General features: G+C 42.2%; 4 protein-coding genes across 6 annotated transcripts; 3 read left to right on the top strand and 1 right to left on the bottom strand.

Moving 5' to 3' along the window:
- Positions 1–108: 108 nt before the first annotated feature.
- On the top strand, positions 109–5044 carry gpr37l1a (G protein-coupled receptor 37 like 1a). The gene is made up of 2 exons (XM_056757984.1): positions 109–1152; positions 3221–5044. The coding sequence occupies exons 1-2, from the start codon at positions 460–462 to the stop codon at positions 4112–4114; spliced, it is 1587 nt and encodes a 528-aa protein (XP_056613962.1). The 5' UTR covers positions 109–459; the 3' UTR covers positions 4115–5044.
- Positions 5045–6828: 1784 nt separating this feature from the next.
- Positions 6829–11304, bottom strand: arl8a (ADP-ribosylation factor-like 8A). The gene is made up of 7 exons (XM_056757989.1): positions 11058–11304; positions 10405–10485; positions 8811–8884; positions 8638–8731; positions 8465–8532; positions 8310–8380; positions 6829–8236 (listed from the first exon to the last, which is right to left on the bottom strand). Exons 1-7 carry the CDS (start codon positions 11178–11180, stop codon positions 8187–8189), a joined length of 561 nt encoding a protein of 186 aa, XP_056613967.1. The 5' UTR covers positions 11181–11304; the 3' UTR covers positions 6829–8186.
- A 604-nt stretch (positions 11305–11908) lies between these two features.
- On the top strand, positions 11909–14942 carry c10h6orf89 (chromosome 10 C6orf89 homolog). The gene is made up of 8 exons (XM_056759030.1): positions 11909–12035; positions 12226–12678; positions 12750–12915; positions 12987–13129; positions 13203–13306; positions 13538–13679; positions 13771–13894; positions 13984–14942. The coding sequence occupies exons 2-8, from the start codon at positions 12487–12489 to the stop codon at positions 14064–14066; spliced, it is 954 nt and encodes a 317-aa protein (XP_056615008.1). The 5' UTR covers positions 11909–12035; positions 12226–12486; the 3' UTR covers positions 14067–14942.
- A 967-nt stretch (positions 14943–15909) lies between these two features.
- znf76 (zinc finger protein 76) lies at positions 15910–22999 on the top strand. Of its 3 annotated transcripts, XM_056758943.1 has the most exons (14): positions 15910–15938; positions 16399–16475; positions 16560–16643; positions 16723–16800; positions 16895–16992; positions 17062–17133; positions 17672–17776; positions 17850–18051; positions 18129–18308; positions 22020–22217; positions 22297–22355; positions 22448–22546; positions 22620–22718; positions 22859–22999. In XM_056758943.1, exons 2-14 carry the CDS (start codon positions 16403–16405, stop codon positions 22940–22942), a joined length of 1431 nt encoding a protein of 476 aa, XP_056614921.1. In that variant the 5' UTR covers positions 15910–15938; positions 16399–16402; the 3' UTR covers positions 22943–22999. The 3 variants fall into 3 exon arrangements, with proteins under 3 accessions (XP_056614921.1, XP_056614923.1, XP_056614924.1); XM_056758945.1 differs by lacking the exon at positions 15910–15938 and having other exon boundaries at positions 15945–16475; positions 16898–16992; XM_056758946.1 differs by lacking the exons at positions 15910–15938; positions 22448–22546 and having other exon boundaries at positions 15945–16475; positions 22297–22391.
- The last annotated feature ends 1985 nt before the right edge of the window (positions 23000–24984 follow it).

Consider the following 24984-nt stretch of genomic DNA (forward strand, 5'->3'; position numbering starts at 1 on the left):
GCGTTACCGCTCGTGAATAATGATTAATCTGCGCATTTTAAAGCGGTTTATTTATCATACGTGCCAAAATCATATTAATTTTAAATATATTTATATATTTAACCCTTGCATTCTTGAGCAAATTGCATTGTTTTAAAAACGAACTGTCATGATAAATGAATATGGATTAAAAAGACCAATAATAGTCATCTATAAATGTAGGCTAAAGTATTGAGACTTTACAAAGTATTTGTTTATATTTTGATTTCCGAGTCTACCTTTATTTTATTTTGATATTGGCGCCTCTTGGCGTGCATGTTTAACACTGTGTATGTTTCTTATAAAACATGCTTTCGGCGCCCCCTGTGGCGCTCTTCTGCGTTGCACATCTCCCCTTTTGCGCCACAAGGGGGCAGATTTGATTCCTGCCGCATGAATCGAGTGAAAAAGTTCATCTGAGCTGGAGAAACTTCATGTGAGATGAGCAGATGGAAACGGGCTCTCCTCAACATCACTTCACGAGGCGCTGCTTATCGTTTAACTTCACAAACTAAGCCGCTTTATTCACATCACATGATGATGTTTAGATTATTATTCTGTCTGGTGTTTGTTGGCTCAGCGCACGCGGATAAACGCGCAGTGGAGATGAAGATGAGCCTGGTGGAGTCTTCCTCGCCCGCACTGGATCACCCGAGCTCCACATCATCACACCATCACCGCGATGAGGATCTCGCGACCCGAGCGCACCACCCCCCGAGAGTCCCACGCGGATCTAAATCAAAGCTGAAAGACCGACACCCGGTTCTTCACACCCACCAATACACGAGACCCCATCCCGACCCCGACGGGTTCTTCACGACACCCAGAACCTTCCACGGGTCACTGCGCGTGCACAACCCGTTATACCCGGTGACGGAGGAGTCGTACAGCGCGTACGCGGTGATGCTGCTGGCGCTCGTCGTGTTCTCCGTGGGCATCGTGGGCAATCTCGCGCTCATGTGTATCGTGTGGCACGACTATTACCTGAAGAACACGTGGAACTGTGTGCTGGCCAGTGTGGCGTTCTGGGACTTCATGGTTCTGTTCTTCTGTCTGCCTATCGTCATCTTCAATGAGTTGACCAAGAGAAGACTCGCGGGTGACCTGTCGTGCAGAATAGTGCCCTTCGTGGAGGTGTGTCACGTGTCCTGTCTGTCTGTCTGTTCACATCCCTGCTCAAATAAACAATATCACCACAGATGACACATTCTAAGAACTTTAATTACAAAAGCATTACACCACTGTCTGTTTACAGCAGTACACAAGTCCTTCATGTGCTGGTGTGTGAGACTGAAAACTGTTATCTTACATCTCAATCACATCAAAACATCTCTCTAGAGATAACATATCATCACAGTTACTATTTAAACCATATGTGATGACAAGGGATGTGTCTGTCTGTCTGTCTGTTCACGTGTCTGTCTGTCTGTCTGTCTGTTCACGTGTCTGTTCTGTCTGTTCATCTGTTTGTCTGTCCGTTCACGTGTCTGTCTGTCTGTTCACCAGTATGTCTGTCTGTTCATCTCTCTGTTCACGTCTGTCTGTCTGTTCATCTGTTTGTCCGTTCATCTGTCTGTCTGTCTGTTCATCTCTCTGTTCATCTGTCTGTCTGTTCACCTGTCTGTTCATCTGTCTGTCTGTCAGTTCACTTGTCTGTCTGTTCATCTGTTTGTCTGTCCGTTCATCTGTCTGTTCACCTGTCTGTCTGATTGTTCACCAGTCTGTCTGTTCACGTGTCTGTCTGTCTGTCTGTTCACGTGTCTGTCTGTTCATCTGTTTGTCTGTCCGTTCACGTGTCTGTCTGTCTGTTCACCAGTATGTCTGTCTGTTCATCTCTCTGTTCACGTGTCTGTCTGTCTGTTCATCTGTTTGTCCGTTCATCTGTCTGTCCATCTCTGTTCATCTGTCTGTCTGTTCACCTGTCTGTCTGTCTGTCAGTTCACTTGTCTGTCTGTTCATCTGTTTGTCTGTCCGTTCATCTGTCTGTTCACCTGTCTGTCTGATTGTTCACCAGTCTGTCTGTTCACGTGTCTGTCTGTCTGTCTGTTCACGTGTCTGTCTGTTCATCTGTTTGTCTGTCCGTTCACGTGTCTGTCTGTCTGTTCACCAGTATGTCTGTCTGTTCATCTCTCTGTTCACGTGTCTGTCTGTCTGTTCATCTGTTTGTCCGTTCATCTGTCTGTCTGTCTGTTCATCTGTCTGTCTGTTCACCTGTCTGTTCATCTGTCTGTCTGTCAGTTCACTTGTCTGTCTGTTCATCTGTTTGTCTGTCCGTTCATCTGTCTGTTCACCTGTCTGTCTGTCTGTTCACGTGTCTGTCTGTTCATCTGTTTGTCTGTCCGTTCATCTCTCTGTTCATCTGTCTGTCTGTTCACCTGTCTGTCTGTCTGTCTGTTCATCTCTCTGTCTGTTCACCAGTATGTCTGTCTGTTCATCTGTCTGTCTGTTCACCAGTATGTCTGTCTGTTCACCTGTCTGTCCACTGTCTGTTCGTTCATCTGTCTGTCTGTTCACCTGTCTGTCTGTCTGATTGTTCACCAGTCTGTCTGTCCGTTCATCTGTCTGTCTGTTTCTATTTGCTTGACTCTCTTTCTCTCTTTCTGTTTATATATGTGTCTGTCTGTCTCTATCTGTCTGTCTGTCCTTTTGTTTATGTCTGTATGTCTGTCTATAAATATTGGTCTGTCTTTCTGTTCATATATCTGTCTCACTCTATCTGTTAAACCTGTCTCTCTCTTAGTCTATTTCTGTCTGTCTCTCTCTCTATATCTGTTTTGTAAACATGTCTCTCTCTGTCTATTTTTATCTGTCTGTCTGTCAGTATCTTTGATCATAAATATCAGTCTGTCTGTCTATGTCGGTCTTTCTGTTCGTATATCAGTCTGTCTGTTTGTGTGTAGTGTTTATGTCCTTCTGTCAGTAGTGTATTGTGTTGTGAGAGTGTATTAAACTGTGTGCTCTTGTGATGTAAATGAGTTTTCTGGATAATTAGCAGCACTAATCACTCTCATTATCTGTTAAATGAGCCTTCAGACACAGTGTGTGTGTGTGTGTTGACCTACATCTGTTGTGTAATCTTTCCCATCTCTCAAACCTTCTGTTTCTTCCATTTGTCTGGAGAAGGAGAGAAATTGAGCGTGTCCACAAAAGTAAAGTGTGTTTTAATGAACCTGACGTGTTTGTTTCTGTGTCTCATGTTCAGGTGACATCTCTCGGTGTGACCACGTTCTCTCTGTGCGCTCTCAGCATCGACCGCTTCCACGCGGTGACCAGCGTCCGGCCCCGGCCGCGTCAGATCGAGGCCTGTCAATCAATCCTGGCCAAACTCTCTGTGATCTGGGTGGGTTCTCTGGTGCTGGCGTCTCCAGAGCTGCTGATGTGGCAGCTGGTGCAGGACGTTTCTCCGCACACGGGTCTCCCGCTGGACTCCTGCGGTCAGGAGCCGTCTGTCAATCTGCCCGAGTCTCTGTACTCGCTCGTGCTGACGTACCATCAGGCCCGGATGTGGTGGACGTTCGGCTGTTTCTTCTGTCTGCCTCTTCTCTTTACCGCCGCCTGTCAGCTGCTTACACGTCACGTGACGGATGAAAATGCCAAGCATGCCCGACCGTCCTCTTCCTCCTCCACCTCGTCACCCAAGAAACGGCAGCGGGCGCGTCGCGAGCGTCAGCTGACACGTACGGTATTGGCGCTGGCGGTTGTATACGCCACGTGTAGCTTACCAGAAAACGCCTGGAACATCGTCCTGGCATACGTGGGTGTGGAGGTGGGTGTGGCCACGCGGGCACTGCTGGCTCTGATTGGTCAGTTCCTGTTGTTTGTGCGCGCTGGGGCCACGCCCGTTATTCTGCTCTGCATCTGTCGGTCTCTCGGGCAGGCGTTCATGGACTGTTGCTGCTGTTGTTGCGAGGAGTGCAGGCCGGACCAGTCTTCATCATCATCGTCTTCGTCCGCATCCACCAACGCTACAGCCGTCTCGTCGTCACCTTCATCTCAAGAGGAGAAACTGAAGATCGTATCCGGGGCGTCGCCCGCCGCATTCTTTGATCGAGTTAAAGATGCTCCTGCCGAGCTGATCATCGGAACACCTTGTTAGAGATTCTTCGGTTTATATCCGTGTCTAAACTGTGAAGGATTTATATTCCGGTGAAGGAATAGTTCACACAAAACCTTCCGTGGAAAAAGATCCAGAAATCACTCAAATAGGAACTTCTTAGACAATAAATAAATAGTAAATCATCAAACACAATGTTTGATTACAATTTCGGATCCCGGTCCAAACTTGTACTTAGTTACAATATCAACACATAAATTGTTAACTTATAGCTGTTTTTGCATCTTTAGTTTTTAGTTTTGACAGGAATACACTGGGACATGTGTTTTTTATATATGCAATCCAAAAAAATTGCAGTTGATCTGCAGCATTCGAATCTCATTTACACTAAATTCTGTCAAATAAAAAAAAGTTTGTTTATTTTTGTTTTCTGGTTCCATCTCCATTCATAAAAACAAATGTTTTTCATTTTGCTGTTTTGTGTTTTACATATATATATACATATCAACAATAGTAGTCTGGTGTAAAATGATCTTGTCTTGTATTAATAATTAATATTTTGTTCATGATGAGATACGTTGTATTGCTGGATGGACATTCACGCAAACTTGAAAACATTTCAATGCATTTTATTTGATTTTTAAATATTGTTTTGAAAGCAAACGTATTAAATGGAGAAGAACGCTTGTAAAGGCAAGATGACAATTTGTGATCTTTTGAAGAGAAGGTGTTGTCTGGATAATTGTGTTTTTGTGAATCATACAGTATGTTTATCAAAGTCTGTCTGATGTCAATCTGCTGGAGTTCCCTTTATAAACTCTCAGACAAACCACTAGCCGTAAAACATTCTTTTGTGATTTTAACGTGTGATTTAGAGGACGACCGTAATACCTAATCGTGACATTGTAGCTGTGCAGATCTTTAGCGTCAGGGTTTTTCTATCTTTTCTACAATAAAAGAGTTTGTGATGTTCGTGGATTTGTGTTTTTTCCACACAAGAGTGAATGTAGTGCCGAGTGTTTCTCAAGGATTCTCCTCCCACATCAGATTCTCAGGAGGGTTCCTCGGGGGTCCATAAGGGCATCATTGTTCCTGCTCCTCGGCCCCCGCGCGGTTGCTAAGCGCCCGTCACGCGCGGCTCTCAGCATTCAGACTCCAAACAAGGCATCAGACGCTACATTCTGTCTGTGTCGGGCCGCCGGTTGCCGTGGAGACTGTTGGCGGGGCTCGCGCTCTGATGTGGAGCGTTGGGCAGTTCGACTGGCCAGGGGTTAGAACGGGGCAATAAGTCATTTGGAACGGATTAAACGCCCAGAATGATGTCCTGACCCTGCGTCTGAAGGAACCGCTTAGTGAGACTGTGAATCACAACCCTTAGATCATGATGTGAAAATAAAATCTACTCTACTGTAGTTCAAATAAAAGTGTTGTATACACGTATAGAGGCTATTTTGGAGAACTCATTTGTATTTCTACTCTTAAGTTAATGAACTAAGTTAAGTTTAAAGTGAAATGTTGACTTCCATTAACACAAAAACATAACACGTAAAAATAAAATAGATATTATAGTAAAAATAGATTCATCCGTCCCTTTAAATAAAAAACATAATAAAACTCTTTCTCATGGGGACTGTGTATGCACAACGTATGCGAAACTCCCACTTACACACACGCACACATAAAGAAGCGTGTTTTGTTGTTTACCAGAACAACGATGTGAATTCATGAATGAATAAAATCATTGAACAATACGCTGCTTTAACAATACGCATTTAACATACGCTGATATTTAAAAATATCATAAAACTATAAAAAAACTGTATCCTGAATAATCATCAGATTACATTCAATGCCGATTTGATAGCACGATTAAATTCCACTAAAATATTTGACACATAATGATTTATTATTATGTATTTCATTTCTTGAGTTCAGTTTGAATAGAGAGAGAGAGAGAGAGAGAGAGAGAGAGGGGTGTGTGTGTGGACCTTAACCTGAATACACACCACCTCATGGAGACCAAAATTGAGCTTTCGACCAAAAGCTTATAAATTGTACAGAACGATTTTTTTTAAATGCTAAAAGTTTTCTACGATCTTTAGGTCTAGGGGTTGTGTAAGAGGATAAAATATACAGTTGGTACAGTATAAGAAACATTCCTCATATAGACTGTCCCCACAGAGATAATAAAACATACGTGTGTGTGTGTGAGAGAGAGTGAGTGAGTGAGGTGTGTGTGTTACATAATCAAAATTGTGTGTGTTTTGTGTGGGAGCCAGCACAGTTGTGTGTGTGTGTGTATGTGTGTCTTCATCATCACCATGGTAACGCTCTGATAGCTGGTCTCCAGATCTCTGTGGGTTCCGCGGAACCGAACCGTCAGCATCTCTGCGGGTTTGACGTCCGCTCCACAGCAGCAGGAACATCCACTGGATCTGCTGTCATGAGCCGGATCTCATTCCCAGCGGCCCACATCCGACGTCTCCGTGACAACCACTGAACTCTGACCTCCGGCCTTCTCACATCCTAGCAGCAGCTGAATGACACACACACAAAGGCAGAAGCAGCCGGGCCGCCCGGTCCAAAACCAACACCGGTGAGGGGTCTGACAAACACAACATTGACTCTAGAAAACCATCAAGTTCTCAAGAACTAAATTCATTTTATCTTCCGGAATGAAATATTTGTATCTAGCGACCTCTAGCGGAGAGGATCCGTAACACACGCTGAAGGCGAGAAAGGAAGAAACCGGTCGATCTGAGAGGGAAATCGTTTATTTTCATTTTAAATAATCTGTAATAACAATAACAACATGTACAGTTATCACCGCCAGGACGAGAGAATATAAAGTTGTGTATGATGTTATGTCGACTGCTTTAAAAAGTTTCTTTCTGAGAAAAAGACGAATAGAACCGCTCCGGTTTTTACTCTGTAACTATGGCAACTTGCTCCATCCCAGAATAAGTCATGCAGGGGAAAGTCACCCCGGTCCCAACTACTCAAACATGTGGGCCACGATGAGAAAGAAAAACATAATCGCTGAAAAACGAACGAATTGATTCAAGCGATTCGAGCTCAGCGTCTGCGCAGCGAATCGATCACGTGACAGAACGCGCGCGACGCTTTCAGACACTTTGCACTGAAACAGAGATTATTGTGTAGTGTAGAAATTGTATTAAACAACCGGATGGATATAAAATGATCACCAGTAGCAAAAGTCAACAGAAAAAAAACTGCGGTGTTTTTAAAAAGTAAATCTGATTCTAGTCTACACGACTCATGCTCACTATTACTGTCACGCGCACGCGCACGCTCTCTCACACACAATCCGTTTCTTCAGATCGCTGTGAATACGGATGGGATTTTCTTTATTATATTATTATTATTATTATTATTAATATGGGACGCAACTCACAACAGGACCAACAACAGAATGTTCAGAATGGCTTTTCTATTTACACGATCCAAAAACACTGCCAACGAAAACCAGTAAAAAACATGCCAAAAAATAACAAATGAATAAAAAAAACATGTACATTTACATATGTATAATCTAAACAGACAAGCGTTTGTTAAGCACGATTCAGGCTGAAGATATCGACACGTGCAAGAAAAACAAAGTTAACAAAAACAACGTCGTTCAGATGAAACACTGACTGAAGTTAATATGCGTTGATCTCCGCTGTCTGTAATAAATAAATGGACGTTTGATCGGTAATCGTAGAAGACCGTGGCACGTGCGCTCGTGAGGTTCACCGTCAGACAAATAAATCAGGTGAGGTCGACATCACGTCAGCTGACGTCACAGGGTGATGTCAGAGCTGTACAAAGACAAAACGAGTGGGTTTGACAGTACGAGAGCGCCATCTGCTGGTGCCATAACACGACCATCGGTGAATCAGACCGTTCTGATCTGATCTCTGAGCACACACGCAAAACCACGTCACGTGACTTCATGAAGAAAAAAAACACAGGAGCAGAACGTAAACCTTCAGACGGCGTAAATGATATCTGTTAGTTTATAAGAACAGAGAGAGAAATCAAGAGCGTCTACAACACAGTCGATCACATGATGCCGTTCCTCCAATCAGACGCCGCCGCCGCCACCTCATCCTCAGCTCCGCCTGGTTCGCGAGTGCTGGATCAGCCACTGTAGCGTGATGTCTGCGAGACACAAGCGCGCTCAGAAACGCACACAAACACGGTACACACAACGACGACTGAATGAAGATCTCACCGATGTTGTCCTTCTCCTTACAGGAGATGGAGTAACAGCAGATCTCTCTGTCCTGAATGGCCGACAGGTTCCTGCACATCACAGACGCACATCTTAAACATCTCACGACATCACTGACACACAAAACTTGACAGGAACCCAAACGGTGAACTCACATTCTCTCGATGAGCTCCTTCTCGTCCAGAGATCCGGACAGATCTCGCTTGTTGCCCAACACAAGAACCTGACAGGAGATAACAGAGTGAGTCAACACCGTCAGGAAACCCTTCAAACGCACTGACAACAGCGAGACATAAACACAGGGAATTCTGGACATGTGTGTACTCACAGGAATCCCCTGTAGCTGAGGTTTATCTAACAAGTTGTGCAGCTCGTTTTTAGACGCCTCGATCTTTTCTGGATCAGCAGCGTCGACCATATACCTGACAGACAAGAACATTCACCTGTCGCTTTACTGAGAAGAAGAAGTTTGTTAATAAACAGTTCATAAGTGATACTCACACTATAGCACTGACTCCACGACAGTATCTCTCCCACATGCTCCTGAAGCGCGGCTGTCCTCCAATATCCCACAACTACAAACGCACAAACACACACATTTGTCAATCACTCCAGTGTACAGTTTCACAGATCATGTTTGTTTACATCAGAAGGTTGAGATTTTATTAGCCGTTTGTTTTATATTGGGTTTGCGAAATTTGACATGTTTAAAAAAATGTGTAGTTTCAATATTGTCCTAAAATAACACCAAACACCAAAGCGACGTAATAATAACAATACGGTAACAGGGTTGAAGTCTTTTGATTGGCTACAGCAGACGTGTGATCAAACATTAATGTGTATTATCCATAAATGTACATTTGCTATAAATTGTTCCATTGATGGTTATTTTTCTCAAATAACTCCAGTAACAGGCTTGAAAGATCATAACTGAGGTAACATTATTGAACGATTACAACTCCAGTAACAGGGTTGAACGATCATAATAACTCCAGGAACAGGGTTGAACGATCATTTGACATGAAATTTGACATGTTTAGAAAAATGTGTGATTTTAATATTGTCCAAAAATAACACGAAACACCCAGACAACGTAATAATAATAACAATACGGTAACAGGGTTGAAGTCTTTTGATTGGCTACAGCAGACGTGTGATCAAACGTTAATGTGTATTATCCATAAATGTACATTTGCTATAAATTGTTCCATTGATGGTTATTTTTCTCAAATAACTCCAGTAACAGGGTTGACCGATCATAACTCCAGTTACAGGCTTGAAAGATCATAACTGAGGTAACATTATTGAACGATTATAACTCCAGTAACAGGGTTGAACGATCATAATAACTCCAGGAACAGGGTTGAACGATAATTTGACATGAAATTTGACATGTTAAAAAAAAATGTGTGATTTTAATATTGTCCAAAAATAACACGAAACACCCAGACAACGTAATAATAATAATATAGAAACAGGGTTGAAGTCTTTTGACTGGCTACCGCAGACGTGTGATCAAACGTTAATGTGTATTATCCATAAATGTACATTTGCTATAAATTGTTCCATTGATGGTTATTTTTCTCAAATAACTCCAGTAACAGGCTTGAAAGATCATAACTGAGGTAACATTATTGAACGATTACAACTCCAGTAACAGGGTTGAACGATCATAATAACTCCAGGAACAGGGTTGAACGATCATTTGACATGAAATTTGACGTTTAAAAAAATTTGTGATTTTAATATTGTCCAAAAATAACACGAAACACCCAGACAACGTAATAATAATAATATAGAAACAGGGTTGAAGTCTTTTGACTGGCTACCGCAGACGTGTGATCAAACGTTAATGTGTATTATTGATAAATGTACATTTGCTATAAATTGTTCCATTGATGGGTTTTCTTCGCAAATAACTCCAGTAACAGGGTTGAACGATCATAACTCAAGAAACAGGGTAGAATAATCACAGTCAACAATGTGGTGTGAAACAGATCATTTACATCACCAGGACACAGAGAAATGATGTAATTTCCAGTGTGTCACAAATTTCTGTGGCGTTCCAGTAACACACACACAAACACACACTTACCTTAATCGTGACGTTTCCTTTGGTGATCTTCCGCATGTTAAATCCCACTGTAGGAATCATGTCCTCGCTGAACTGACCGGACTGCAGACAGACAGACAGACAGACAGACACACACAAATGAGCACTTACTTTACAGTTTCTCAGTGATGACAGACAGTAAATGTGTGTATTACAACCACAACCCACAGGAGGTGAAGATGTGATTCACACCTAAACCACTGCATCACACCTCTGACTTGACAGAACACCAGGTGCCGATTGGTTAAAAATCTGGGTCAGCTGTTCGTTGCTAATTTTTTGATTGACAGCTGTCATGCTGGACATGATGTCAATAACAGTAACGCTCCGATACACTGTGTGTGATTGTACGATTGTGGATCTGATATGGTGTGTGTGATCTGACGATGGTGTGTGTGATCTGACGATGCTCTCTGTATCTGACGATGCTGTGTCTGACACATTGTCTGATTGGCGGTCTGATCTCAAGATGCTGTATCTGATGCACTGTGTGCGAGTGTGTCTGATCTAATGACGCTCTATATTCAGATGATGTCGCGTGTGATCCGCTCGGTGCGTAAAGATAAGATGGCACATCGGCGCTCGCGCGAGGCCTACTGTAGTGCAGTAATAAAGAGAGACAGTCATTGGTTTACCGCGATGACGTTGACGAATGTGGTTTTTCCCGAGTACTGCAGTCCGACGAGCGTCAGCTCCATCTCCTCCTTCCAGAAGAGCGCTTTAAACCAGTCCAGGAGTTTATTGAATAACGCGATCATCTTCGGCTTCGTGCTGTCTGGCGGCCTCCGGATCTGCTCTTCACCGCTCGTCCTTCCTCATTGGGTGGGGTTTCACATCCACGCACAGCTGATCCAAACAATGCGGGACACGAGCATGCGCGCTCCACGCAAAGCGCCCCCTAGTGGAGAGACAAACGCCGGTGACGTCATCGGCTGTCATTTATCCATTCGGGTTTTGGTTTTGTTAAGATTTTTAAAAGTATTTTATTATCATCTGTGTGTGCTTTAAATACACACAAAAATACATTTTAATTTGAAAATATATATTTACATGTTGCTGTATAAACGTGAACATATTAATTTTCATGACAAAATGGCAGTTGTTTTTTATTTATTTATTTTGTATGTGATGCTGTCTTTGCATTATTTTCGTCTCAATGTAAAAAGTATTTACATGTACGAGTACATTTATGTATTTTTCCTCCGAAAATTAAAACATTTTTAAACAGTTTCTAGCCGTTCTTTTGGTTAATTGTTAATAATATGAAGATTTAAAAGATGAAGGAAAATAAATCGTTAAAGTCTATTTGATTATTGGCAACGGCATTTTTTGTTGTTTTTCCTAAGAATAACAAATACATATTTGTATAAATAAACCGAAAAAACGCTATTGGTCTTAATGATAGTAATGTACTCTTAAACGCGAATTAGAATGATTTAATTATTCAATGTACATTTTTTAGTTGAACGTCGAATCTACCGCTGTGAATCAGCAGATGACTGGTGGCGAGTCTCAGGCAGCGCCAGTACAGTTAGCACGAACGTGTGAGGAAAGTTTCTCTCAAAACATCTGAAAATCATCCTACAGTCTCTAAAAACCACCCGGACGAGACAGTAAGAGAATAATATATGTTTATACACGAGTGTTTGTGTACATTCACGATGATACAAGTCGAACTTTTGACTGTTTTAGCTCGAAATGCTAATTTGATTGTAAACACAGCGGGTGCATGAGGAAGAGTTATCGATTGTGAATATGATTGATCAATAATACTTTAATATTTCATCTGAAAATGTCTTTCAGGTCTCGTCGATCATGAAGACGAACGCGTTTTCGCGGGATTTGGGATAGAAAGCATCTGTCAAACATATAAACAACACATACGTCAGACATCACACACACACACACTAAAAACATAACAGCTCATTCAGACACACACACACACCTGTCATTGTGTTATGATGACGGTGATGATGATGAGGGCCTGACTGCTGACACGCACGCACGCACGCACGCACGAACGCACACACACACACACACACTCACACACACACACACACACACATGATGGGCTCGTCTCTGAGTGAACCCTGCATCTATGATAAGCTATCAGAGAGCATTGACATACTGCGGCAGTCAGGTTATCGTTATGGGATGTCCGAGAGAGAGATCGAGAAGTTCATCAAACAGGTTTTAGAGACGAATGAACCTCGCAGAGATCCACCGCAGTTCCCCATCCTCAGAGCCACCCTCAAGGTACAGTGACATCATCCTGTGCAAGCGACCCGACGTCGACCCGTCACTTTAACCTGGACATTTGACTTTAGTTTTTAGTTGCCGTCGGGGTTCTGTTGATGGCCGTCCTGGCGCTCACGTACCCCCAGAGCCCACCCGCCCTGAAGCACCTGAGGGCCGCGCGACACAACCGGTCGTCCCCGCTGAGTCACATCCGTCTGCTGTCACTGCCCATCGCCGGAAAATACAACTTGCACGGTGAGGTGCCGCACACGCTGTGAAACACTCTTAACTGTGTCTTATCTGAACACGCGTGATGTGTGATGCAGGATTCCATGAGCGGTGGGCGGTAGGCGCTCTGCAGACGGCTCATGTCAACTGCTCCGCCTGCGCAGACGTGACTGCAGTGCAGGAAATGCTGTTAAGCGAGTCTGCGGCAATGCACGGAGACACACAACCCATCCTGCTGAAGGTACACAAACAAGCTGTGTAACACACGTGTGTGTGTCACGATGGTGGTTAATGTTGTGAGTGTGTGTGTTTAGGGTGGAGAGTTTGTGTCTCAGCGTGTTGCTCAGCTCGATCAGTTCTCGAGGGTTTCTCAGACGGAGACCAACACACAAACTCCTGCAAACGTCACTCTGCTATGGTAATGTATTAACCCCCGTCGCACACTCACATGACACACAACCCACTCCTGCTCTTACTGTAAACCTCTCTCTCTTTCTCCCTCCCTCTATCCCTCTATCTCTCTCCCCCTCCCCATCTCTCTCTCTCCCTCCCCCTCTCTTTCTCTTCTCTCTCCCTCTCTCTCCCTCTCTCTCTCTCTCTCCCTCTCTCTCTCTCTCTCTCTCTCTCTCCCCCTCTCTCTCTCTCTCAGGAGTTTCTCGTCCAGTCACAGAGAGACGCTTCTCCAGTGGCTGTTTCCTGACGCTGAGCTCTGCCCCCTGCTGGATAACACAGGAACTACAGTTCAGCGCTGTCAGCTCATGGACAACACAAGATCTCACAGCAGGGTCAATGTGTGTGTGTTTCTGTAGAGTCACATGTGTGTTGTAGAGTCAGCAGATGATGGGTTGTGTCACTGTACACATGTGTGTTGTTGTGCTATAGAGTCAGCAGGTGATTGGTTGGCTGGTGGTTGCTGAAGGTTCTCCTGCCGTTCTTGTCCGTCCTGTCCAGAGATGTCAAAAACACTGCAGATCCTTCAACCTGTGGCTGGAGCCGGGAGACATGGGTGAGAACACACACACACTGAGCACTCAATTCTGATTAGCCGATGTAATGTCGTCGCGTGATTCATTCAAACTCGTCCCGTGTGTCTAGTCTACGCTGATCCGCACTACTGGATTCTGGAGCTGTTCCCGAGCGGAGGTCAGGAGGTCGTGTGTGACGGTCCGGTGCTCTGAGAGCTCACTTGCAGAGCTCACATGAACTGCTGCGTGCCAATGAGCTTCATTCTGTGCGAGTCTCATGATGTCACTTCCTGATGGCGATCTGGAGACTGAGAACTCAAGACGGAGTGTTTTTACAGTGAGACGCTGCTCCTCTCAGGTCCGCTGAGAGAAAGATTTCGGCACATTGCTTGTTTAGATTCGTCTTTCTTTTTTGATTTACACGCTCAGACATGAGGATGTAGACGGGATATTAGTTTTCAGTTCAGGTTGTGTGTGTGGAGCTCACCAAAACTGTCATTTTAACAATATTCACCATGAAAGGAAACGACAAGACTGATATTTTGCATGAGGGCTAAGTTTCCACATTCTATTCCTCCCCCAAATTAGAATCATTGTGACGCCAAAGATAAAATTGACATTTAATTTGCAAATAATTCCTATTCTTTGACGCTCCTGCAAATCAGCCAATCAAAGCACTTTAAATGTTTTTCATCAGCTGATGATGTCACATCCTGATGGAAATCATGTTGTGTGTCACACCTGCCGTTAGGTGCCGTTTTCCCTCTCCACCAATCAGAGACTGTTGAATGTGATGACATCAAGCAGCGTCTGGCGATCGGACTGTGCTGATGGTCTGTCAGTGACACTTTAAATAAATGATGTTTATTCTCTGTGTAAATAATAAGAAAAAGATGTTTATGTGATTACTAATCTGATTCAGAGATTTATGTTTTACTACAGCATTTACACAGTAAACTAAAAGTTGACGGAACATAAAATGTTTGTGTTTTGTTTAAAACTGAGCCTTTAATAATTTTTTATTTAGAAATATAATCGTAATGTAATATTTAACTAAATTTTATTTAATTAAAATATTTTTGAAAACTGTGGTAAAATCCGTGAATGGCCTTGGATAGGATTTTTCATTTTATCATTTTTAAATGCTGTGGAAGAACAACACGAGGGACACCGACTTCAATCTAATTCTTATGAAATTAAGTTGTCAAATATTTTTTAATAATAATAGAATAATTAGAATATTTTTAAATAGTCAATTAAACAAAACGACGTTAAATTATACGCCAAATTTTAAGTTTTATAGTGTAATGTTAGTGAGAAGTGCTGCTCACTGGTGCTTCCGGGTCACGGGGCGCGAATGCACGCCGGAACTGCGGCTCTTTATTTGATGTGAAGTCTGATGCGGACAGCAGGGGGCGCGCAGTGGCTCACACATTTGTTATTTCATTCCGAATTAAATATTCAAATAAATATTTATTATTTGTATTTGTTCTTATATTTATTAGACATAAACTGCTACGGTTATAAACAGACTACAGCCTAACTATCAATGTTTTACTCGTTCATTTGATTGAAGTTGTTCATTAACTAGTTTATTTATAGTTTCTAGTAAAGAGAGATCATTAAACTCCGAGGATTCACGTTTTGCAGTTACTAGGTTAATTATAATTTGAATGATAATTTGTTGATCTAAATGTTTCATAGAAATGAATAAAATGGTAATAAAATAAAACAAACATGAAACATACAAAAACAACACAAAACATGACATGGTGATAATCGTTCAGTATTAGTACAAAGACAGTTGAATAACAATAGACCAATTCAATAATAATACAAAATATACAAAACTTTTTTTCATTCTGTCTTTCTATATTTAAATGGTTTTAAAATAAAAATCAAGATGAGTATGGCATTTCTTTGTTTATGTTGTATAATTACGGTGCTTTTATTAATCTCTAATGAATTGTACAGAGACTCACATTGAGCCGCGAAGCGACGCCTACAGGCCGAGTCAGTCTCTGCAGTCTAAGCAGTCGTCTGCGCAGATCTGCTGCGTGCGCGCGCGTCGGGCTGTTGGTGGCGGTGAGTATCCCAGACTGCGCTGCTGCTGCACGAGTGAATGATGGGATAGTGGAGGACAAACACAAACACACACGCGTGTCATTTCATTTTATAATGATGCGCGCGTGTGTGTTTATATGTTTGTGTATAAGTGTTTGTTTAAACGAGTGTGTGTGTGACACGAGGCCTGCGGCGCTGCGCGTGTCCGTGTTTTACACTTCCTCACTTAACTACTGTGCTTGTATTATAGTATTGAGATGTAGTGTACGATCATAATAATATCCCATAATGTTTACTTGTTTTATTAATCAACACCCTGCTGTTGTTATGGTATATTTTCAAATAACACCACAGGACTTTTGTGTAATTTATGAGTGCAGATGAAACATAAACACACGTGACTTGTGTCTGTGACCCACAACAGAAGTTTAATTCTTGTATGTAATATATCACACACAAACACACACAATGTTTGTTTCAGTGTTATGGAGGGTTTGGGTATGCAGGCCGTGACTCTGTCTGACGGGTCGACGGCGTTCCTCCAGCAGAACGTCATCGGTGAGATTTACACTCCTACACAACATCTGAACCTCACAACATTACATCAGTGTTGAAGTGTTGTGATTGGCTGTTGTGTGTCAGATGGGAGTGTCCTGGAGGGAAACACTGTTGAACTGGAGGATGGATCCACAGCGTTCATACAACATATCACACTTCAAGAGAAAGGTGCGTGTGACCTCTGACCTCCCGTCAGGTCACAGAGTGTGTTTAACACTGATCTGTGTGTGTGTGTGTGTGTGTGTAGAGTCGCTGGCGTTCGAGGACGGTCAGGCGGTGCAGTTGGAGGACGGATCGACTGCGTTCATTCATCACGCACCTAAAGGTGTCGCACTCGCTGTCTACACGCACAGTCACGACTCTCACTGTGTGTGTGTGTGTGTTACATGTGTTTGACCTCTGACCTCTGCGTGTGACAGAAGGTTATGACCCCAGCGCAGTGGAGGCCGTTCAGCTGGAGGACGGCAGCACCGCTTACATCCATCATCCGTCCTCTCTGGAGAACTACAGCGATACGGTATGATGTCATACACGCCGACACTGTGACGTGTGTAACTGATGTTTGATGTGATGATGTCACACACAGATGATGAGGTCAGAGGTCGAGATTGAGGACAACGCAGAGGACAGAGACACAACAGAGCAGACAGCCATACAGGTACTGACGGACACACACACCAGCATTCATAACACACACAGGTGATGTGACAGTGTGTTATTCAAGTGTGTGTTTGCGTGTGTGTATTTGCGTTTGTGTGTTTTTGCGTGTGTGTGTTATATGTGTGTGTGTGTGCGTGTGTGTGTTTTTTATATGTGTGCATGTGTGTGTGTGTGTGTGCGAATGTGTTTGCGTGTGTATATATTTTATGTGTGTGCATGCTTGTTTTTGCGTGTGTGTGTGTTATATGTGTGTTTATTACATGTGTGTGTTTATGTGTGTTTTTTACGTGTGTGTGTGTGTTATATGTGTGTTTGTGTGTTTATTACATGTATGTCTGTGTGTTTGTTATATGTGTGTATGTGTGTTTATTACATGTGTGTGTGTGCATATGTGTTTGTTTCTGTGTGTTTGGTATATGCGTGTGTTTATTATATGTGTGTGTGTGTGTGTTTATTACATGTGTGTGTGTGCATATGTGTTTGTTTCTGTGTGTTCGTTATATGCGTGTGTTTATTATATGTGTGTGTGTGTTCAGCTGATGGTGTGGAGCTCCAGTAAAGTTCATCAGGTCGCTGAGAAAAGTTTCCGCTGCGCTCACACAGACTGTGATCGTCACTACACAACAGCACATCATCTGAAGGTACACACACATCCCACAATGCCGCGCTGCTGTCGCTCTGCGCAGGACTGAAGCTGTTGTGTGTTGACTGCAGGTGCACGAGCGCTCTCACACAGGTGACCGGCCGTACAGGTGTGAGGTTCCCTCCTGCAGTAAAGCCTTCGCCACAGGTTACGGTCTGAAGAGTCACGCAAGGACGCACACCGGAGAAAAACCCTACAAGTGTCCTGAAGACATGTGTTACAAAGCCTTCAAGACCTCTGGAGACCTACAGAAACACCTGCGCACACACACAGGTACACACACACACACACACGTGTACACACTGACACACTGACGGGACGACTGACTGTTGTGTTGTGTTGTGTGTCAGGTGAGAAACCCTTCAAGTGTCCGTTTGAGGGCTGCGGTCGATCCTTCACAACATCAAACATTCGTAAAGTTCACACGCGCACACACACGGGCGAGAGACCCTACATGTGTCCTGAGACCACCTGTGGACGAGCCTTCGCCAGCGCCACCAACTACAAGAACCACATGAGGATACACACAGGTAACACACATGTGCACACACAATCAGCTGAATATACACAATCATATAGCTAACAGACACATTCACACAATCATATAGCTAACACACACATACACACACATATACACAATCATATAGCTAACAGACACACACACACAATCATATAGCTAACACACACATACACACAATCATATAGCTAACACACACATACACACACATATACACAATCATATAGCTAGCAGACACATTCACACAATCATATAGCTAACAGACACATTCACACAATCATATAGCTAACACACACATACACACACATATACACAATCATATAGCTAACAGACACATTCACACAATCATATAGCTAACACACACATACACACACATATACACAATCATATAGCTAACAGACACATTCACACAATCATATAGCTAACACACACATACACACACATATACACAATCATATAGCTAACAGACACATTCACACAATCATATAGCTAACACACACATACACACACATATACACAATCATATAGCTAACAGACACATTCACACAATCATATAGCTAACACACACATACACACACATATACACAATCATATAGCTAACAGACACATTCACACAATCATATAGCTAACACACACATACACACACATATACACAATCATATAGCTAACAGACACATTCACACAATCATATAGCTAACACACACATACACACACATATACACAATCATATAGCTAACAGACACACACACACAATCATATAGCTAACACACACATACACACAATCATATAGCTAACACACACATACACACACATATACACAATCATATAGCTAACAGACACATTCACACAATCATATAGCTAACAGACACATTCACACAATCATATAGCTAACACACACATATAACACACACATACACACAATCATATATCTAACACACACACACACACACAATCATATAGCTAACACACACATACACACAATCATATAGCTAACACACACATACACACAATCATATAGCTATCACACACATACACACAATCATATAGCTAACAGACACATTCACACAATCATATAGCTAACACACACATATAACACACACATACACACAATCATATAGCTAACACACACATACACACACATATACACAATTATATAGCTAACAGACACATTCACACAATCATATAGCTAACACACACATATAACACACACATACACACAATCATATATCTAACACACACACACACACACAATCATATAGCTAACACACACATACACACAATCATATAGCTAACACACACATACACACAATCATATAGCTATCACACACATACACACAATCATATAGCTAACAGACACATTCACACAATCATATAGCTAACAGACACATTCACACAATCATATAGCTAACACACACATATAACACACACATACACACAATCATATAGCTAACACGCACATATAACACACACATTCACACAATCATATAGCTAACACACACATACACACAATCATATAGCTAACACACACATACACACAATCATATAGCTAACACACACATTCACACAATCATATAGCTAACACACACATTCACACAATCATATAGCTAACACACACATACACACAATCATATAGCTATCACACACATACACACACACATACACAATCATATAGCTAACAGACACATTCACACAATCATATAGCTAACAGACACATTCACACAATCATATAGCTAACACACACATACACACACATATACACAATCATATAGCTAACAGACACATTCACACAATCATATAGCTAACACACACATACACACACATATACACAATCATATAGCTAACAGACACATTCACACAATCATATAGCTAACACACACATTCACACACATATACACAATCATATAGCTAACACACACATACACACAATCATATAGCTAACACACACATACACACAATCATATAGCTAACACACACATATAACACACACATACACACAATCATATAGCTAACACACACACACAATCATATAGCTAACACACACATACACACAATCATATATCTAACACACACACACACACAATCATATAGCTAACACACACATACACACAATCATATAGCTAACACACACATACACACAATCATATAGCTATCACACACATACACACACATATACACAATCATATAGCTAACAGACACATTCACACAATCATATAGCTAACACACACATATAACACACACATACACACAATCATATAGCTAACACACACATATAACACACACATACACACAATCATATAGCTAACACGCACATATAACACACACATTCACACAATCATATAGCTAACACACACATACACACAATCATATAGCTAACACACACATACACACAATCATATAGCTAACACACACATTCACACAATCATATAGCTAACACACACATTCACACAATCATATAGCTAACACACACATACACACAATCATATAGCTATCACACACATACACACACATATACACAATCATATAGCTAATAGACACATTCACACAATCATATAGCTAACAGACACATTCACACAATCATATAGCTAACACACACATACACACACATATACACAATCATATAGCTAACTGACACATTCACACAATCATATAGCTAACACACACATATAACACACACATACACACAATCATATAGCTAACACACACATATAACACACACATACACACAATCATATAGCTAACACGCACATATAACACACATTCACACAATCATATAGCTAACACACACATTCACACAATCATATAGCTAACACACACATACACACAATCATATAGCTAACACACACATATAACACACACATACACACAATCATATAGCTAACACACACATTCACACAATCATATAGCTAACACACACATTCACACAATCATATAGCTAACACACACATACACACAATCATATAGCTAACACACACATATAACACACACATACACACAATCATATAGCTAACACACACACACAATCATATAGCTAACACACACATACACACAATCATATAGCTAACACACACATTCACACAATCATATAGCTAACACACACATTCACACAATCATAAAGCTAACACACACACACAATCATATAGCTAACACACACATATAACACACACAATCATATAGCTAACACACACATATAACAAACACATACACACAATCATATATCTAACACACACACATATAACAAACACATTCACACAATCATATAGCTAACACACACATGTAATATACACACATAAAAGCATAAATAACACACACACACTCATAAATGTAACACACACATACAAGCAAGCATAAATAACACACACATACAAGCAAGCATAAAAAACAGACACGCACACACAAAATCATGCATCTAACACACACATATAATACACACACAAACAAGCAGGCATAAATAACACACACACACACGTATATATATTAACAGTCACACACTCAAACAAGCAAGCATAAATAACACACACACACACGTATATATATTTACAGACACACACTCAAACAAGCAAGCACAATTAACACACACAAAATCATAAATATAATGCCCACAATTAAAACACATATACACACACACACACACTCATAACTATCACACACAAACACACACAGAGTGTAACTGTTTTAGTTTTGTGTCTCCTCATGTCATGATGGTGTTGTGTGTGTTGTGCGTCAGGAGAGAAGCCGTATGTGTGTACAGTCCCGGGCTGTGGGAAGAGTTTTACGGAGTACTCCAGTCTTTATAAACATCACGTGGTGCACACACACTGTAAGCCGTACACGTGCAGTCACTGCGGGAAGACATACAGACAGACGTCTACACTGGCCATGCACAGACGCACAACACACGGAGACTTCAACACGGCCGGTGACGGTGAGACGCCTATCTCACAGCCAGACCATAATAATAATACCATAAGCATCTCACTCATCATCTGTGTGTGTGTGTGTAGACGCAGACGTGTTCGACAGCTCGCCGCAGGCCGCTGCTGAGCAGGAAACCCATGTTAAGGTTACCATGGAAACAGGCTGCATCCCCACCTCACAGGTGTGTGTCCGTCTCTCAGTTCTCTCAAGCTTTAAGTGTGTGTGTGTTCCCCGCAGGTACTCGGCACAGCCGTAGCCATGGTAACGCAGGACAGAACAACCAGCGCTGGACATCCGCATGTCACCATGGTTACGGATGGCAACGAGCTGCAGCCGGTGGGTATTATGGGACGGCTGGTGTCGCGCGGTTGTAAGCGCTAGGGTCACTCACGCTGCGTTCCTCCCGCAGGTTGCCATAGTAACATCAGACGGCATCATGACGGAGGTGAAGGCGTATCAGCAGGTGGCGCTGTTGGACGCAGAGAACGGCACGCAGATCGCAGTACAGGTCCCTCACTCACTCGCTCACTCGCTCACTCGCTCACTCACTCACTCACTCCCTCACTCACTCACTCAACATGTGTGTGTGTCAACTGGTTTAACAGTGTGTGTGTGTGTGTGTGTGTGTGTGTGTGTGTGTGTGTGCAGTTAGAAGATCAGCAGACGTTAGAGGAGGCGATCACCATGGCAACAGCAGCGATCCAGCAGAGCGGACTGACCTCAGATCAGTGACCACATCACAATGTTTGTAGTTTGTAGTGTTCATAATAAAATATATTTGTTTATAAATGTGTTTGTCTGCGTCTAATCATCATCATCCATAAAAGACAAATAAATGTGTCTGATCATCAAACTAATGTCAACTCAGACCTGCAGGGGTCAGAGTTCAGCTGCAGTTCTGCCGTGTGACCTGCAGGGGTCAGAGTTCAGCTGCAGTTCTGCCGTGTGGCCTGCAGGGGTCAGGGTTCATCTGCAGTTCTGCCGTGTGGCCTGCAGGGGTCAGAGTTCATCTGCAGACGGAGCTCTTGTTCAACGCTGATCGATACTGATCTGAAGTCAGTGGAAACGTTACAGTGTTTACCGTAACAAAACCACAGTAAAGAATCACACAAACATATAAATGAGGACATATCGTACACGACAAACAACATGACAAATATAAAACTTTATTTGCGTTATAAAAAACAAAATGGAGTTTCCTCTCTGACCGAAGAAATTTTCTTCTAAACTAAACGCGCGTGTTGTGTTTTAATTTTTTCTTGAGTTAATTCTGTTCAAATTGATCTTGAAGTCTGATTTGATTCAGTGTTAAACATTTGCGTGAACGTTTCTCTAAATATTGCTGTGACGTGTGTTTAAATGTAGAAGCGGACAGTGAGTCCTCCTTATATTTCAACACAAACACACACAATTGTGTTCTGTCACTTCTACCCCAACAACAGTCTCTGATTGGCTGAACTGCCGTGACGTCAGTGAATGACGAGCGAGAAGGAAAATAGCGGCGTTGGGGTTTCCTCAGTGTGTGTGTGTGTGTGTGTACTTTTATATTTCATTCTATATTTATCTCTTACTGAGCTCATTATTTTAACTTTACTCTAATGTGTGTACTTATTGTCTTATTGTAAGTCTTTTGTTATATGTTCTATGCTTTGGCTATATTTTAAGAACATGCAGTCATGCATATAAAGTAGAGAGAGAGAGAGTGTGTGTGTGTGTGTGAGAGAGAGAGAGAGAGAGAGAGAGAGAGAGAGAGTGTGTGTGTGTGTGTGTGTGTGTGTGTGAGATAGAGAGAGAGAGAGAGAAAGAGAGAGAGCGAGAGAGAGAGTGTGTGTGTGTGTGTGTGTGTGAGAGAGAGAGTGTGTGTGTGTGTGTGTGTGTGTGAGAGAGAGAGAGAGTGTGTGTGTGTGTGTGTGTGTGAGAGAGAGAGAGAGTGTGTGTGTGTGTGAGAGAGAGAGAGAGAGAGAGTGTGTGTGTGTGTGTGTGTGAGAGAGAGAGAGAGTGTGTGTGTGTGTGTGTGTGTGAGATAGAGAGAGTGTTTAGTTTATGAACAGTATGTTCAGATGCTGATTCATGATTAGATTTGTGTGTCATGTTCTAGAGGTTTAGTGTATATAAACACAACAGAAGTCAACATTGTGTCTTAATGTATAAACTTGTGTGTGTTTGTGTGTGCGCAGGCCACACCTAGAGGCAGATAATATACACTCATGTTATCAGTGCTGATAGGGTGGAGTACTGCTGGAGTCTGGTTACACACCCACACACACACAACACAGTTGTGTCTGTTATTGCACATGTGAGGAGAGTTAAGACTGTGTGTGTGTGTGTGTGTGTGTGTGTTAGGGGTTAGTGTGTCCTGCCCTGCCGTGGTGACCCCCAGCTGAGAGATTGTTTGGTTTGTGGTATTTGTGGGGGTTTGTTTTGGTAGGTGTGTGTATTGAGAGAGGATGTGGGCCGTGTGTGTGTGTGTGTGTCTGTTTGTGTGTCTGTCTATGTGTGTCGAGCGACAGCTGCTGCTTTAGTTTTGCGGGAACTTAAGGACAATGAAACTCTGTTCAGACTTCAGCTGCTCAACACAACACACAAACTCTCACACATTCACTCCTCTGTGCGTCATAAAACACAACACAACACTTTAAGATTCAATTAATCGCATTTATAAAGAATCAAATCAAACTATCGTGGTTGTTTCTCTCAGACGTCGGAACAATCGAGACTTTGAGAGCGAGACGTTTTAAAACATCTATGTTAAACTTTATCAGTATATTTAAGGA

The sequence above is a fragment of the Triplophysa dalaica genome, chromosome 10 (assembly GCF_015846415.1).
Source record: "Triplophysa dalaica isolate WHDGS20190420 chromosome 10, ASM1584641v1, whole genome shotgun sequence".
NCBI lineage: Eukaryota > Metazoa > Chordata > Actinopteri > Cypriniformes > Nemacheilidae > Triplophysa > Triplophysa dalaica.

Excerpts from the sequence above, each read along its gene's own strand:
- c10h6orf89 (XM_056759030.1), top strand. The coding sequence starts at position 12,487 with ATGATGGGCTCGTCTCTGAGTGAACCCTGCATCTATGATAAGCTATCA. Across the intron at positions 13,130-13,202 it reads CACAACCCATCCTGCTGAAG|GGTGGAGAGTTTGTGTCTCA; the intron begins GTACACAAACAA and ends GTGTGTGTTTAG. Across the intron at positions 13,895-13,983 it reads GCTGGAGCCGGGAGACATGG|TCTACGCTGATCCGCACTAC; the intron begins GTGAGAACACAC and ends CCGTGTGTCTAG.
- znf76 (XM_056758943.1), top strand. The coding sequence starts at position 16,403 with ATGGAGGGTTTGGGTATGCAGGCCGTGACTCTGTCTGACGGGTCGACG. Across the intron at positions 18,309-22,019 it reads CCACATGAGGATACACACAG|GAGAGAAGCCGTATGTGTGT; the intron begins GTAACACACATG and ends GTTGTGCGTCAG. Across the intron at positions 22,356-22,447 it reads AGCAGGAAACCCATGTTAAG|GTACTCGGCACAGCCGTAGC; the intron begins GTTACCATGGAA and ends TGTTCCCCGCAG.
- arl8a (XM_056757989.1), bottom strand. The coding sequence starts at position 11,180 with ATGATCGCGTTATTCAATAAACTCCTGGACTGGTTTAAAGCGCTCTTC. Across the intron at positions 8,732-8,810 it reads CGTGGAGTCAGTGCTATAGT|GTATATGGTCGACGCTGCTG; the intron begins GTGAGTATCACT and ends CTTGTCTGTCAG. Across the intron at positions 8,237-8,309 it reads TAAGGAGAAGGACAACATCG|ACATCACGCTACAGTGGCTG; the intron begins GTGAGATCTTCA and ends TGTGTCTCGCAG.
- gpr37l1a (XM_056757984.1), top strand. The coding sequence starts at position 460 with ATGAGCAGATGGAAACGGGCTCTCCTCAACATCACTTCACGAGGCGCT. Across the intron at positions 1,153-3,220 it reads GAATAGTGCCCTTCGTGGAG|GTGACATCTCTCGGTGTGAC; the intron begins GTGTGTCACGTG and ends TCTCATGTTCAG.